This window comes from Oryctolagus cuniculus, chromosome 19 (assembly GCF_051225735.1).
Source record: "Oryctolagus cuniculus isolate XC-2025 breed Fujian yellow rabbit chromosome 19, ASM5122573v1, whole genome shotgun sequence".
NCBI classification, from domain to species: domain Eukaryota; kingdom Metazoa; phylum Chordata; class Mammalia; order Lagomorpha; family Leporidae; genus Oryctolagus; species Oryctolagus cuniculus.
Genome location: NC_142885.1, coordinates 62158314 through 62172750, shown reverse-complemented (window position 1 = coordinate 62172750; position 14437 = coordinate 62158314). Strand labels below are relative to the sequence as shown.

General features: G+C 47.2%; 1 protein-coding gene across 8 annotated transcripts in view; it reads left to right on the top strand.

Moving 5' to 3' along the window:
* The window catches only part of SNX29 (sorting nexin 29), a 473360-nt gene that overhangs the window by 50540 nt on the left and 408383 nt on the right, over window positions 1-14437 (top strand). For 7 of the 8 annotated variants that reach the window (XM_008257737.5, XM_051847819.3, XM_089321668.1 and 4 more), the window contains one exon: window positions 11383-11507. In XM_008257737.5, coding sequence (XP_008255959.2) covers window positions 11383-11507 — 125 coding nt within the window. Of the gene's footprint in view, window positions 1-11251; window positions 11508-14437 lie in introns of those variants that run through there. The other variant, XM_089321671.1, reaches the window with a different exon arrangement.

Sequence of the window (14437 nt, the reverse complement as noted above, 5' to 3'; positions counted from 1 at the left end):
CTTCTAATCCATGAACGTGGAAGATTTTTCCATTTTTTGTGCCTTCTTCTATTTCATTCCTTAATGTTTTGTAATTCTCATTGTAGAGATCTTTGATGTCCTTGGTTAAATTTTTTCCAAGGTATTTATTTTTCTTGCCACTATTGTGAATGCAATTGATCTTTGAATTTCTTTCTCAGTGGTGGCATTGTCTGTGTATACAAAGGCTATTGATTTTTGTGTGTTGATTTATATCTTGCCACTTTACCAAACTCTTGTATGAGTTCCAACAGTCTCTTTGGAGTCTTTTGGATCCCCTAAATATAGAATCATGTCATCTGCAAATAGGGATAGTTTGACTTCCTCCTTCCCAACTTGTATCCCTTCGATTTCTTTTTCTTGCCTAATGGCTCTGGGTGTAACTTCCAGATCTATATTGAATAGCAGTGGTGAGAGCGGGCATCCTTATCTGGTTCTAGATCTTGGTAGGAATGCTTCTCATTTCTCCCTATTCAATAGGATTCTGGTCATGTGTTTGTCATAGATTGCCTTGATTGTGTTGAGGACTGTTCCTTCTGTACCCAATTTGCTTAAGGTTTTCATCATGAAAGGGTATTGTAGTTTATCAAATGCTTTCTCTGTATCTATTGAAATACTCATATGGTTTTTGTTCTTCAGTTTGTTATGTGATGTATCACATTGATTGATTTGTGAATGTTGAACCATCCCTGCAGACCAGGGATAGATCCCACTTGATTTGGGTGCATGATCTGTCTGCTGAGTTTTTGGATTCATTTGGCTAATAATTTTGTTCAGGATTTTTGTGTCTGTGTTCATCAGGGAAATTGGTCTGTAGCTCTCTTTCTCTGTGTTGTATCTTTTCTTATTTAGGGATTAAGGTGATGCTGGCTTTATAGAAGGAGTTTGGAAGGATTCCCTCCCTTTCGGTTGTTTTGAATAGCTTGAGAAGAATTGGAGTTAGTTCTTTAAGTGTCTGGTAGAATTCAGCAATGAAGCCATCCTGTCCTGGGCATTTCTTTGTTGGAAGGATCTTTATTACTGATTCAATTTCTGTCTTGGTTATTGATCTGTTTTCATGGCTCAATTTAGGTAGGTCGTGTGTGGCCAGGAATCTATTTCTTCTAGGTTTCCTGATTTGTTGGCATACAGCTCTTTGTATGTATCTTTGATGATCCTTTTTATTTCCGTGGTATCTGATGTTACCTTTCCTTATTCATCTCTAATTTTATTGATTTCGGTCTTCTCCCTGTTTCTTTCTTTCTTTTTTTTTTTTTTTCTTTTGTTAGTTGGACCAATGGTATGTTAATTTTGTTTATTTTTTTTTTTCAAAAAACCAGCTCTTTGTTTTGCTGATCTTTTGTGTTTTTTTCTTTTGTTACAATTTTGTTGATTTCTTATCTAATTTTAATTATTTATTTTATCCTACTAATTTTAGGTTTGGTTTGCTGTTGTTTTTCTAAATCCTTGAGATGCACTGATAGCTCATTTATTGGTGCCTTTTAATTTCTTGATGTAGGCACCAATTTCTATAAACTTTCCTCTTTTTAAAAAAACATTTATTTCTTTATTTGAAAGTTAGAGTTATACAGAGAGAGAAGTAGAGGCAGAGAGAGAGAGCTTCTTCCGGGTCTCCCATGAGGGTGCAGGGTACTAAGGATTTAGGCCATCTTGTACTGCTTTCCCAGGCCATAGCAAAGAGCAGGATCAGAAGAGGGGCAGCTGGGACATGAATTGGTGCCCATATGGATGCTGGCACTGCAGGTGGCGGCTTTACCCACTATGCCACAGAACCGGCCCCTAAACTTTCTTCTTAACACTGCTTTTGCTGTATCCCATAAGTGTTGATATGTTGTATTGTATTGTCATCTTCATTTATTTCTAGAATTTTTTTGATTTCTCTTTTGATTTCTTCTATGACCCACTGTTTATTCAAGAGCATATTGTTTAGTCTCTGTGTTTGCATATATTCTAGAGATTCTTGAGTTCTGATTTCCAGCTTCATACCATTGTGATCAGAGAAGAGGCATGGTATGATTTCTATTTTTTTTTTTTTTGAATTTGCTGAGACTGCTTTATGACCCAGCATGTGGTCTATGCTAGAGAAAGTTTCATGCACTGGTGACAAGAATGTGTATTCTGTGCCTGTGGGATGGAAAGTTCTGTGGATATCTGTAAGGTCCAATTGGTCTACAGTGTCGATTGAGTCTTGTTTCCTTGCTGATTTTCTGTCTGGTTGATCTGTCCATTGCTGAAAATGGGGTACTGAATTACCCTATTACAATTGTATTGTAGTCTATGTAGTATATACATTTATAATAGTCACATCTTCTTGTGGAATTGATCCCTTAATTATTACATAGTGCCATTCTTTGTCTCTTTAATAGTTTTTGTATTAAATTCTATTAGGATGGCTACACAAACTCTTTTTTTTTTTTTTTTTTTGTTGGCATGGAATATCTTTTTTCATCCTTTTACCTTCAGTCTGTATGTATCTTTGTTGGTGAGATGTGTTTCTTGTAGGCAACAAATAGGTTTTGTTTTTTTTAATCCAGTCTGTATCTTTTAACTGGAGAGTTGAGGCCATTTACATTCGCATTTTTTCCATAAATATTCCTATTTTTTACTTTGGATTTCCTTTGTATTTTTACTAGAATATTTTCTGCCTTCACCTTCTTTCATAGTGATGCCCATGTTTCTTTATTTCTGTGTGTAGCATATCCTTACTCATCTTTTGTAAGGCTGGATGAGTGGTGACAAATTCTTTAAATTTCTTTTTGTTTAATTCTTTCAATTTGTATTTGTTTTGGAAGGTCTTTATTTCAACTTCATTCATAAATGAGAGCTTTGCAGGGTATGGTATTCTGGGTTGATAATTTTTTTTCTTTTTTTAACTTATTTGACAGGTAGATTTAGACAATGAGAGAGAGAGACAAAGAGAAAAGTCTTTCTTCCATTCGTTCACTCCCCAAATGGCCGCTACATCCAGCGCTGCACCGATCCGACCAGTATTCATTCATGCTGCCACAAGAACCATACAGAGGATTTGTGCAGTCCTCCATGTGAGCACGGATCCTGCAGCAGTGACTCTCACCAGGGAATCAGGGAGCCCTGAGCATATCTCAATGCCCACAGTGACTGCCCAGAGACCCAGCCACACCCTGCACCCTTCCCATGTAGCCACAGTGTTTTCCCAGTCTCAGCACACAGGCTCTCACAGTCATGGGCACTCAGCCCCCTCTTAATTCTCCCAGCCAGACTCAGGTGTCTCCTCTTGGCTGGTGGGTGGGCTTGTGGACGCAAGCTGGCACAGCTGTTACGTATGTCCGAAATGGTGCCTGCCCTCCTTGGCCAGTTACAGGATGCCAGTGCCAGGTGGTTGGGGAAAGAGAAACATGCCCCCCTCTTTTTCCTCTAGGTTAGCAGGTACACTGTCCGCCACAGTGCTGCAAGTTGGACTCAAACCGGGCTCTTTCTGTAGCTTTATCGTTGGTGGCTTGGACTGCTACAGTCTGGTGTCACCTTACTCTCCAAAGCTTGTACTGTGGCTCTTGGCTGCTGGGGTCCTGAGTTGTGCGCGTATATGCCCTCCATGTAGATCCACAGTATCCCTCTAATTTGTATAGAGTTTCCTCTGCAGTTTTCTCCCTGAGATTGCACTTTCTCTACTTTTGTTTTTAAGCTCTCTTCCTCTAGACTAGAGCAGTAAGCTCCCTCCCTATTCCACCATCTTGGAATCTCCTGCATTTCTTTTGTTTTTAATATTTTACTGATATTATTGAATATTAAATTAATATTATTTATGTATTTATTTGAAAGGCAGAATTAGAGAGAGAGGGAGGGACAACAGGAGAGAGAGAGAGATCTTTCATCTGCTGATTCACTCCTCAAATGGCCTCAATAGCTGGCGCTGGGCCAGGCTGAAGCCAGGAGCCCAGAACTGCATCTGGGTCTCCCAAGTGGGTGGCAGGGGCTCAGGTACTTGGACTATCTTCTGTTGCTTTCACAGGCACATTAGCAGAGAGCTGGATTGGAATTAGAACCGCTAGGGCTTAAATCAGTGGTGCCCATATGGGATGCTGGCATTGCAGGCAGTAGCTTAACCTGCTTTGCCTACAATGCTAGCCACAAAGGCATTCTTCTATGTAGTTTCACATCTTGCTTATTTTTCTGTTTCCATTATGTGTTAAACATGTTGGCTTATCTTCATCTCCTGGTAAGTATCTTAAAGGGTAAATAGCCTTTGTGTACAGCTGTGCTCTCATTTGTTTAACCAGTTTTCCAAGCATTAAATATTTGGGCAGTGTCTAACTTTCCTTCATTGTAAATAGTATTTTTGAGCACTTGTATTCTTATATCTTGGTAAAATTTATAGAATAGCATTCTGGATTAATTTCTGCCAGTGAAGTTCATGAGAAAAACTTCATTTATAAAGCATAAATGGAGAGCGTGGCCCGTCTCACCAAATGATTGCCATGTCACAAGCTTGCTGTAGCAAGGCTGATTGATTATTATCCGGTCTACACTCTGGGATACAGTTCACTGTTAACTGGCTGATTTTTCTGGCACAGTCTACTCCATTTCAGGTATGATTGGAGCTTTACAAATTAAGGATAATCCAGTTTATTTTTGTGATTGTGCTCAGTTTTATTAAAAATATACCAGTAAAACTGTAACAGAGTAGAAGAATCAATTTGAAATGCGCCCCCGCGGGGATGGCTTCAGGGCTCGAGCCCCTGCCACTCCCACGAGACCTAGATTGAGCTTGTGGCTCTGGGCTTTAGCCCAGTCTGGCCTGGCCTGGCCATTAGGGGCATTTGTGAAGGGAACCAGTGGTTGTGAGTTCTCTCTCTGTTTCTCTCTTTCTCTTTCTCTCTCTTTGCCCCTCACATAAATAAATAATTTAAAAAAGAAATACACTCTTTTGTCACAAACATTTTGTCATAAACATTCAGCATTTGTTACTGATCTTTTTTTTTTTTCCCCTCATAAAAAGTGTGCAGGATTCTCTGGGATCTGATTATAAGTAAGTATGGCAGGTTAAGCGGTCTTGAAATACAGAACAAAGCTGTGGACACGTGTGCTCGCAGAACCTTAGCAGTAGACAAGTTGAGCCCATGCGGCGTCCGGCTCAGGCCGGTGTTGGTGGGCGGGTGTGAATTCATTCTCCATTCATAATTCCTTTATCAGACTTTTACTAAGCACCATGAGGGAAGCGTTTTTCTTAAAAAACAGCTTCACTGGTATCTGATTTGCATAGCATGAAAGCCTGTTCCTTGTAGGTATAAAATCTGTGCTTTTTTTCTCTATAAATTTATAGTGTTGTGCAGCTGTTGCCACAGTTGGGTTTTTGGGCCTCGCCTCACACCCGCCTCCCAGGTTTCCTTGTGCCAGTTTACAGTTGGTCCCTGAGGCCCAGACAACCTCTGATTTCTTTTCTTTGCCTGTTTTTTATTTTTTTTTTAAGATTTTATTTATTTATTTAAGAGGTAGAGTTACAGTGAGAGGAAGAGACAGAGAGAAAGGTCTTCCCCCTGTTGGTTCACTCCCCAGATGGCTGCAATGGCTGGAGCTGCGCCAACCCGAAGCCAGGGGCCAGGAGCTTCTTCCCGGTCTCCCACGTGGGTACTGGGGCCCAAGCACCTGGGCCGTCCTCCACCGCTTTCTCAGGCCACAGCAGAGAGCCAGATGGGAAGAGGGGCAGCCGGGACTAGAACCGGCGCCCTCTTGTGCCTGTTTATTGGTCTTTCCTGGGCATTTCATGGTGTCATTCCAGTGTACAGGTCTTGGGTGTGGCTTCTTTCTTTTAATAGTGCCTTCTGGGTTATTCCATGTTGTGGTGTGTGTTAATACTTCATTCCTTTTCATGGTTGCTTAGTGGGTGTCCCATGTTACGGATGTATGTTTTGTTTATCCATTCTTGTAGTGAAGAGCCATATGCATATACATTTGGAATGATTTTGTTGACAGGTGCATTCAAAAACAAACTGAAACATACAGTGTCCCTGAAGTACCTCACTTAACGAGGAACATTTCTCATTCGTGAACCTGGAGTGGAAGTGTGACATGCTCAGACGCCCTGGAGGCAGCCAGCCCACCACAGTGGCCGCGACAGCCTGGAGCAGAGAGCATTCTGGGAAGTAGTAAGGGGCTGTGCTGAGCAAACGAAGAGCAGGAATTATAGACCTGAACAGAGGTGGGGAGCAACGGCAAACCTTGGGGCGCCGTGGCTGCAAGTCAGGGCTGCCACCGTGTGCCCAGCACAAGCTGGAGTGCGGACGCGTGTGTTCGGATCAGTGTGTTCTCTGTGATTTGCTGCTCTTAACTGACCTGCATTTAAATTCCACATTATACAAGCTCTCCTGAGGTGTAGCAAGTCCGTCATCATGAGTTCCCTCACGGGAGGGACCATTTTTGGTACCATTCTCCATGAAAGCCAGGCGTCGAGGTCAGGGCAGGGGCAGCTCACAGCTAGGACGAGAGAGTCCGATGTGAAATCACTTACAGAGGGACACGTGCTGCAGCAGGAAGTAGGAAGCACTCGGGAAAGCTTCCTGGAGGAGGGGACACAAGATGAATCTGGAATAACCAGTGGATGCAAGCTCAGGTCAGACTGGGAGGCGGAAAGGTGACACAGGGAGGGTGCTAAGTACCGTGGCTGTCTGCAAGGCAGGTGTCCTAGCGATCTGGGCCTTTTTTTTTTTTTTTTTTTTGCAGTGTTGTGACTGTGCTTCTGGGAAGTAGTACTGACGATGTAATCCAGCACCTCGGGGACTGGGTCGTGCTGTTCCCCTGCATTCTGTTCCCCTTGGGGGCTGGGCTTTAATCTAGAGCTGGCAGAGCAGTTACTGGTGTGTGTTTTGGAGTCAAACAACCTGACAGAGTTTATTAGATAGATACAACAGAGTTTATTGTATTTGCAGTCGATTTGTTTAAAAGTAGAGGCTTTGGTTAATTATGGGAACTCTAAACACAAGACAGGTCCCTGTTCTGGCTCCATTAGCGACTGTGGAATTTAGGTAGTTTTGGAGGGTGTTCCAGCTTTCAGAAAGCTGTCAAGTAGATGCCTGGGTGGAGGTGTAGAGTCACAAGCAGATGCACGTCTGATATTTAAGAGTGACATCTGGGGGCCGGCGCTGTGGCGCAGCAGGTAAAGCCACTGCCTGCAGTGCCAGGATCCCATAAGGCGCTGGCTTGAGTCCTGCTGCTCCACTTCCTATCCAGCTCTCTGATATGGTCTGGGAAAGCAGTAGAAGATGGCTCGAGTCCTGGGGCCCCTGCACCCATGTGGGAGACCCTGAAGAAGCTCCAGGCTCCTGGCTTTGGACTGGCCCAGCTCTGGCTATTGCAGCCATTTGGGAGTGAACCAGTGAATGGAAGACTTCTGTCTCTCTCTCTCTGCCTCTGTAACTCTGCCTTTCAAAAATATAATAATATATAAATATAAATAAATAAATATAATTTATAAATATAAATAAATAAATATTTTTTAAAGTGACATCTGCCCAGCAATGAGGATTATTCCCTTGTGTGTGTGGTGTCCTGAGACATATGATTCAAGGTTAATCTCTTCTGGAAGAGGACTTGTGCACATACTATCTACCAGGTATGGCCCAGTGCTGGAGCAGGGGAAGGATGAGAGAGGAGTTGGAAACTGAAGAGCAGTGTTAGGTTAGGGATGCAGGTAGACTTCCTTCTGTGGAGGGCCAGCTTTGATCACTTGGCAGCGTTGAAGCATCCTTAGACCAGTTAAAGTTAGTAGTTTATTTGAGCAAAGTAAAGCAAAGCTAAAATGATTTGTGAATTGGGCAGTTCCCACACTCAGAGCACTTTTTTTTTTTTTTTTTTGAGAGGGGGGAAGAGAGAGAGAGAGAGAGAGAGAGAGAGAGAGAGAGAGAATGTTCTATTTGCTTGTTCACTCCCCAAATGGTTTCAGTGGTTGAGGTTGGGCCAGGCCAAAGCCAGGAGCCTGGAACTCCATCTGGGTCTCCCACATGGGTGGCAGGGGTCCAAGCACTTGGGCCACCTTCTGCTGCTTTCCCAGGCTCATTATCAAGGAGTTTGATCCAAAATGGAACAGCCAGGATTCAAACTTGTGCTACTAAGGGATGCCAGTGTTGTAGGCTAGGGCTTAACCTGTGCCACAATGCCAGTCCCTGGAGTAGGTGGTTTTTTTTTTTTTTTTTTTTTGACAGGCAGAGTGGACAGTGAGAGAGAGAGACAGAAAGGTCTTCCTTTGCCGTTGGTTCATCCTCCAGTGGCTGCCGCAACTGGCGCACCGCGCTGATCGGAAGGCAGGAGCCAGGTGCTTCTCCTGGTCTCCCATGCGGGTGCAGGGCCCAAGCACTTGGGCCATAGCAGAGAGCTGGCCTGGAAGAGGGGCAACCGGGACAGAATCCGGCGCCTCGACCAGGACTAGAACCCGGTGTGCCGGCGCCGCAAGGCGGAGGATTAGCCTAGTGAGCCGTGGTGCCAGCCCCTGGAGTAGGTTTTAAGAACTCCAACCAACAAGCTGATCTGACAGCATTTAGAGGAGAATAGGAGTTAAACACAGAAAACAACTTAATTGGCAACAGCCTAGTCAATGAGCCAGGAAACTGTTTACAGCTTAACTAGTTGACTATTTATAGCCAAATTAGTTAACCAGCTACAGGGCCTGCAGCAAGCAGCCAAAGCTGAGTTACTGTGATTAAACTCTGTTGATGTGGTCTGTGGGGTCAGTTTTAGGTGCCCCATTCAAGTCCATGACCTCCCACAAACTTCACGGCAGCAGTGGCTTAGAAGGCAAGGATGTCACGGGCCTGGAAGACAGCGACCAGGCCTGAGTGCTGTGTGCTTGCTGGTGTGGTGTTAGTGTTGTCTGCTACGGGCCCAGTGGCTTGAGTGAAGAGTGGGCGTGGGAATCAGAGGACTTTATCTTAGGATCTCAATGTTTGTGCGTGTGGTATGGGGTGTGCTAGAAATACCCTGGCTCAGCCCGGGGGAGGCAGAGACTGGAGTGTAGACATTGCTGCTTATCTTTTCCTCTCTCTCCTCTGGAGCTTTTTTTTTAATTCATTTTATATATTCATTTGAGAGGCAGAGAGAGAGAGAGAGCGAGCGAGCGAGAGAGCGAGAGCCTCTCTGCTCATTCACTCCCCAGATGCCTACAATGGCTGGAATCGAGCTGGGCCTGGCAGAAGCTGGGATTGGAGAATTCAGTCTACGTCTCTCATACGGGTGTCATGGACGCAGTCATTTGAGCCATCACAGCTCCCTCGCAGGGTCTGCATTGGCACGAGTCTGGAATGAGGAGCTCAGCTGGGAATGGAACCCATGCACTCTGACATGGGGCACGGGCAGGGTCTGAACCAGCATCCTGACTGCCAGGCCCAAAGCCCAGCCTGTTATTGCTGCTTACGATGTACTATCTTCAGGAGGTCTCTTTAATGTCCTTAAGCCTTAGTGTCGTCCAAGTTTGAAATGCAGATACTATCTTCCATGTCTGTATCATCATGTTGATGGGAGGAGCTAGGTATGAAAATGTTTTGCCACCCACAGAGTGATAAACACCTGCAGTGTTAGTACTTCAAGTGTGGGAGTGGGTGGAGCAGGAAATGCCTGCACTTAAGCAAGGTTGAGTCAGATGGTGGTGGCCTCAGGGCCTTGGCACTGGCCCATTCCACACAGCTTGCTGCATCTTGTCATATTCAGGTCACAACTCCAAGGTTACCAACGTTCGGCCACAGAATGTAATCCTGGCCCTGCCTCATCTCACCCACCACCTTATCCTGTTTTATTTTCTTCATAGTTTGAAGTGGCCTGGTTAGGGGCTGGCACTGTGGTATAGTAGGTAAAGCCACCACCTGTGACACTGGCATCTCATATGGGTGCTGGTTTGAAATCTGGCCACTCTGCCTCCAATCCAGCACCCTGCTAATGCACCTGGGAAAGCAGCAAAAGATGGTCCAAATGCTTGGTCCCCTGAACCCACAAGGGAGATCCAGAAGCTCCTGACTCCTGGCTTTGGCCTGGCCCAGCCCCGGCTGTTGTAATCATTTGGGGAGTGAACCAGCAGATGGAAGACCTCTCTCTCCCTCTCTGTCTCCTCCTTTCTCTGAGTAACTATGACTTTCAAATAAACAAATAAACAAATCTTAAAATAACAACATCAACAAACAAATAGCCTGGTCAGCATGTTTGTGTATCTCCCTCACTGAAAACTGTCCAGCTCCTGCGAGGGGGGGACTTGGCTGCCTCAGCCCCACCGTTGTACGCTCAGAGCCTAGAACAGTGTTTGGCACACAGGGGATCCTGAGGATTCCTCCCTCCCTCCCTCCCTCCCTTCATTTATTTGAAAGTCAGGATGAGAGAGAGAGAGAATCTTCCATCTACTGGTTTACTTCCCAATGGCTGTGGTAGCCAGGGCTGGGCCAGGCTGAAGCCAGAAGCTTCATCTGGGTCTCCCATGTGGGTGCAGGGGCCCAGGCACTTGGGCCATCTTCCACTGCTGTCCCCGGCACATTGGCAGGGAGCTGGATTGGAAATGGAGCAGCCGGGGCTCTACCTGGAGCCTGTATGGGATGCTGGCCCTGCAGATGGCGGCTTAACCCACTGTGGCACAGTACCAGCCCCGAGGATTTCTTAACGTGTGTGAATGAATGGAAGGGGCCCTGAGGGCACATACCCAGACCAGCAGAGGCCCGGAAGCACTGCCCGTCACTAAGACGCGAGTGTAGTGGCTGGGACCTCATCTCTGAGCAGATGTGTTCCCAAACCGCTCATTTCTTTGGTTATTGGGAAATAAATTCAATTAAGTGCACAGTAATTGTAACTTAATTGAAAATCCCATCAACTGTGGATCTGAGTTGACAATGTTATCTCATAACTAAATAAAGCACGGGAATCACAATTCATCCTTTTTCTTAGTGTATGTAACAGGCCATGAAATTACACAGCGCCAGCAGGCTGGGGAATTGAATTTCTGAAAGATAATCGTGTTCCGCAGACTACATGTGATATGAATTAGAGTTGAAGTCGGTGATTTGGGTTCAGTTAACACCCAGCCTCTCCGCATATCAAACTGATTTGTTTTTAAATTGACTTTTCCCCCCCTGCTGGCTGGCACCACTTCCCCTACCCTGTTGCTTCTGCATTGTCCTGCGCTGTCACAGCCCGATGAGCACGCCCCGTCTACTAGCCATGCCTGAGAGCTGTGACAGGGATGGGGGGTGGGGTGGGGGCTGTGAGCGGCCCGGGTGAGGGGCCGTGCAGGTGTCTCCTGTCTACCTGGCTGCTGAGGCTTGCACCTGGCCACTCCCTTGACTTCCCGGAAACACTGGGCCCGCCTGGGTGGTGTCTGCTCCCTCAGCAGGGTGGGTCACTAAGTCGTGGCGTCTCTTGCAGGGTGACCTGTCTGTGTGCCCAGTTTGAAGCTGTCCTGCAACATGGCTTGAAGAGGAGCCGAGGACTGGCGCTCACAGCGGCAGCCATCAAACAGGCCGCGGGCTTCGCCAGCAAAACCGAAACAGGTACTGCTCCTCCTGCTCGTCTCTCGCTTGCTGTTTTAATTAGTGGGTAAGGCAGGCATCGTGTGGCACTGATGTGTGTGTGTGTGTGTGTGTGCAGAAGTCCGTGTCTTATTTGTAGTGAGAAAAACAAATACTGCTCTTGTCTGGCACCTTCGTGTACATGAAGCATCCTTTGTGCGGAGTTCTCAGAGGCACGTGTTACAGTCTCCTCTGGGTTCGGCGGCCTGCGGCCCAGGTGCTTGTGTCACCAGTGTGGCGTGGCAGTTGCTGGGAAATTAACATTTTGCTTTAAGTCTATGCATGGGAAGCACATGGCATTTCACAATTGAACGTCTCATGCGTAAAACAGCAAAAGAAAGCCCACAGGTCTCCGAGCTTAGAAGTGTTGTTGATAGTAATGTGAGTTACCGCACACTTGTCTCTCGACAGCCCCACGGGCAGTAGGCGCCCCTCTGGCCCCCGTTCTACAGGCCTGGAAACCATTTCCTGTGATGGGCTGTCAATCTGAAGCTTGGAAGTGTGTTATTCCCCAACCCCTTCTGGGGCAGGGTCTTTGCCACCCCGAGTTCCTGAAGCCGCGCTGTCACGGTGATGTCAGTGTTAGTGTGGAGAAAGGTGGGGGGTGGGGCTGTGGTGTGCTGCGTCTTCTCCAGCAGGTCAGCCCTCCCTGTGTCTGGAGCAGGCGTCTCTGCCAGGCCCCAGGTGCCTCCCCTGCCCTGCCCTGCCCTCCCCCCTTCTCCTCTCCCCCCCCTTCTCCTCTTCCCTTCCTTCTTCCCTCCCCTCCCTTCTCCTCCCTTCTCCCCTCTCTTCTCTCCCCTTCCCCTCCCCTCCCCTCCGCAAACCCTTGGTTCAGGCACAGGTAACCCTGGCTCTGGAGTCAGCTGCCACGGCAAGTCTCGAGTGACCTTGGGAGCGTTCCCGTGGAGCCTGTTTGCCATCTGTAAGAGGGGGTGGTGGGGGATCTCATCTCTCCAGGGCATTGTTAACAGCAGTCAGAGAGACCAGACGTGGAGACTTGGTTTGTAGCAGGTGCTTCAGCTCCTGACTCCTAATGAGTTTAACCCTTTGCCTTCCTTGCCCCAGGATGCTCCTGCTGTTTAGCCTCTTCCCTCTCATCCTCCCTTAGGGCTCTGACCTGCTGGCCTTAGAGGGATGGCTCTTTGTGTTCCCATCCCGACTGGAATTCTTGTCTTTGTTACTTGGCTCTGATAATGAGAGATGCAAGGCATCACTGACGTTCCCTGCTGTCTGAGCATGAGGTCTGCACCTGCCTGTGGGAAAGACGGATGAAGGGATGGGCAGTCTGGCTGTTTTCTGCTGACCAGAATGTGCTTGGTGGCCTCCTGCCAGTTAGAAGCAGAGGACAGACCAGACTAGCTTAGCCCCTGGGTGGCCGCCACAGGCCTCATTGTCCTCATTGTGAGCGGTGTCAGTTAACCATTCACTGCCTGCCATGTAGTCCACATAGTCCTTGGCTGATTCAAACCTTGCCTTCTAGTGAGTTTTTTCTTTTTGTTTTTAAAGATTTGTCTATTTGAAAGACAGAATTAGAGAAGTAGAGGCAGAGAGGTCTTCCATCCGCTGGTTCACTCCCCAGATGGCTGCAATGGCTGGAGCTGTGCCAATCTGAAGCCAGGAGCTTCTGGGTCTCCCATGCGGGTGCAGGGGCCCAAGCACTTGGTCCATCTTCCACTGCTTTCCCAGGCCATAGTAGAAGGCTGCATGTAAGTGGAGACGTACAGGATGCTGGCACTGCAGGCAGCGGCTTTACCCCTACGCCACAACGCCAGCCCCCTAGTGAGCGTTTTCAAAAATCCTCAGGAGGGGGAGGTGAAGGATTGCATGGAAGAGGCCCTTGCTCCTGTCCTCCTGCCTGCTGCATCAGGACCTGCCTGCAGAGGTTGGGACTCGGCTCCAGAGTCAGGTGACGGAGTGGAAATCGCAGCTCAGGGACGCGGCACCCAGGAGCTCTCCAGGGCCTCTGAGCTTCTGTAAAATAAGGGTGAAAACAGGACCTGGGGTCCACACTGTGGCGTAGCGGTGAGGCCGCAGCCTGCAGTGCTGGCTGGCATCCTGTAAAGGTGCTGGTTTGAGTCCCGGCTGCATCACTTTTTTTTTTTTTTTTTTTTAAGTTTTTAAGCTTTTCATGCAGTGAGAGAAATGCATAGCTGAGTGAGGGCACTATCCAAGAAAGGGGAAATCTGGATTCATACTGAGCACCAGGAGCCAGCCACGTGGAGGAGCATGTGTGCCAGAAAGCATGGGGTGGGTGGCCTGAGGTCGGGGGTGGGGGGCAGCAAGGGGATTCAGGGCAAAATGGGCAAAAGGAAAAAAGGGGCCGGGCCCACCGTGTTCCAGGCCTTTAATCCACTTCCAAAGGGGAGTGGTTAACTAGTCTGATTGGCAGGTAGGCACACAGGTGTGGTCAGGTAGGGGCATGAGGTCACAAAGGGGCATGGTCTTCCAGCTCACAGACCTGATTCATTTTGTCCTATATGCTGGCCTACAACATTCCCCCCTCAGAGACTCCGTTTCCTTAATCCTAAGGGATGTTGAAAGGTGTAGAATCATCACATCGTCTGTAGCTGCTTCCTGCTTGGGGGTGGGAGGTGTACAGTGCAGGCCCTGCCTGTCCTGGGTCTGGAGGTCTCTGCCTATCTCCTCTAACAAATTTGCTTTGTGAGCTGGAGCAGTCTTGGTCACCACCAATGGCTGTGTCCCCTGTATGGTCAGTTATTCTCAGATGTCGAGTTCTGAAACATGTGTGTATTAATTAGCATAAGCAAAACTGGAACAAGACTAATTGCAAGTAGAATGCCCCATCGGATGGAAAGAACTTATCTTACTGACTCCCAGATGGTGGGCGGGGATCGGCTACCCTTATGTAGATTATAAGCCCATTTATTTAGCTTGAGCATAGAGAATTATAA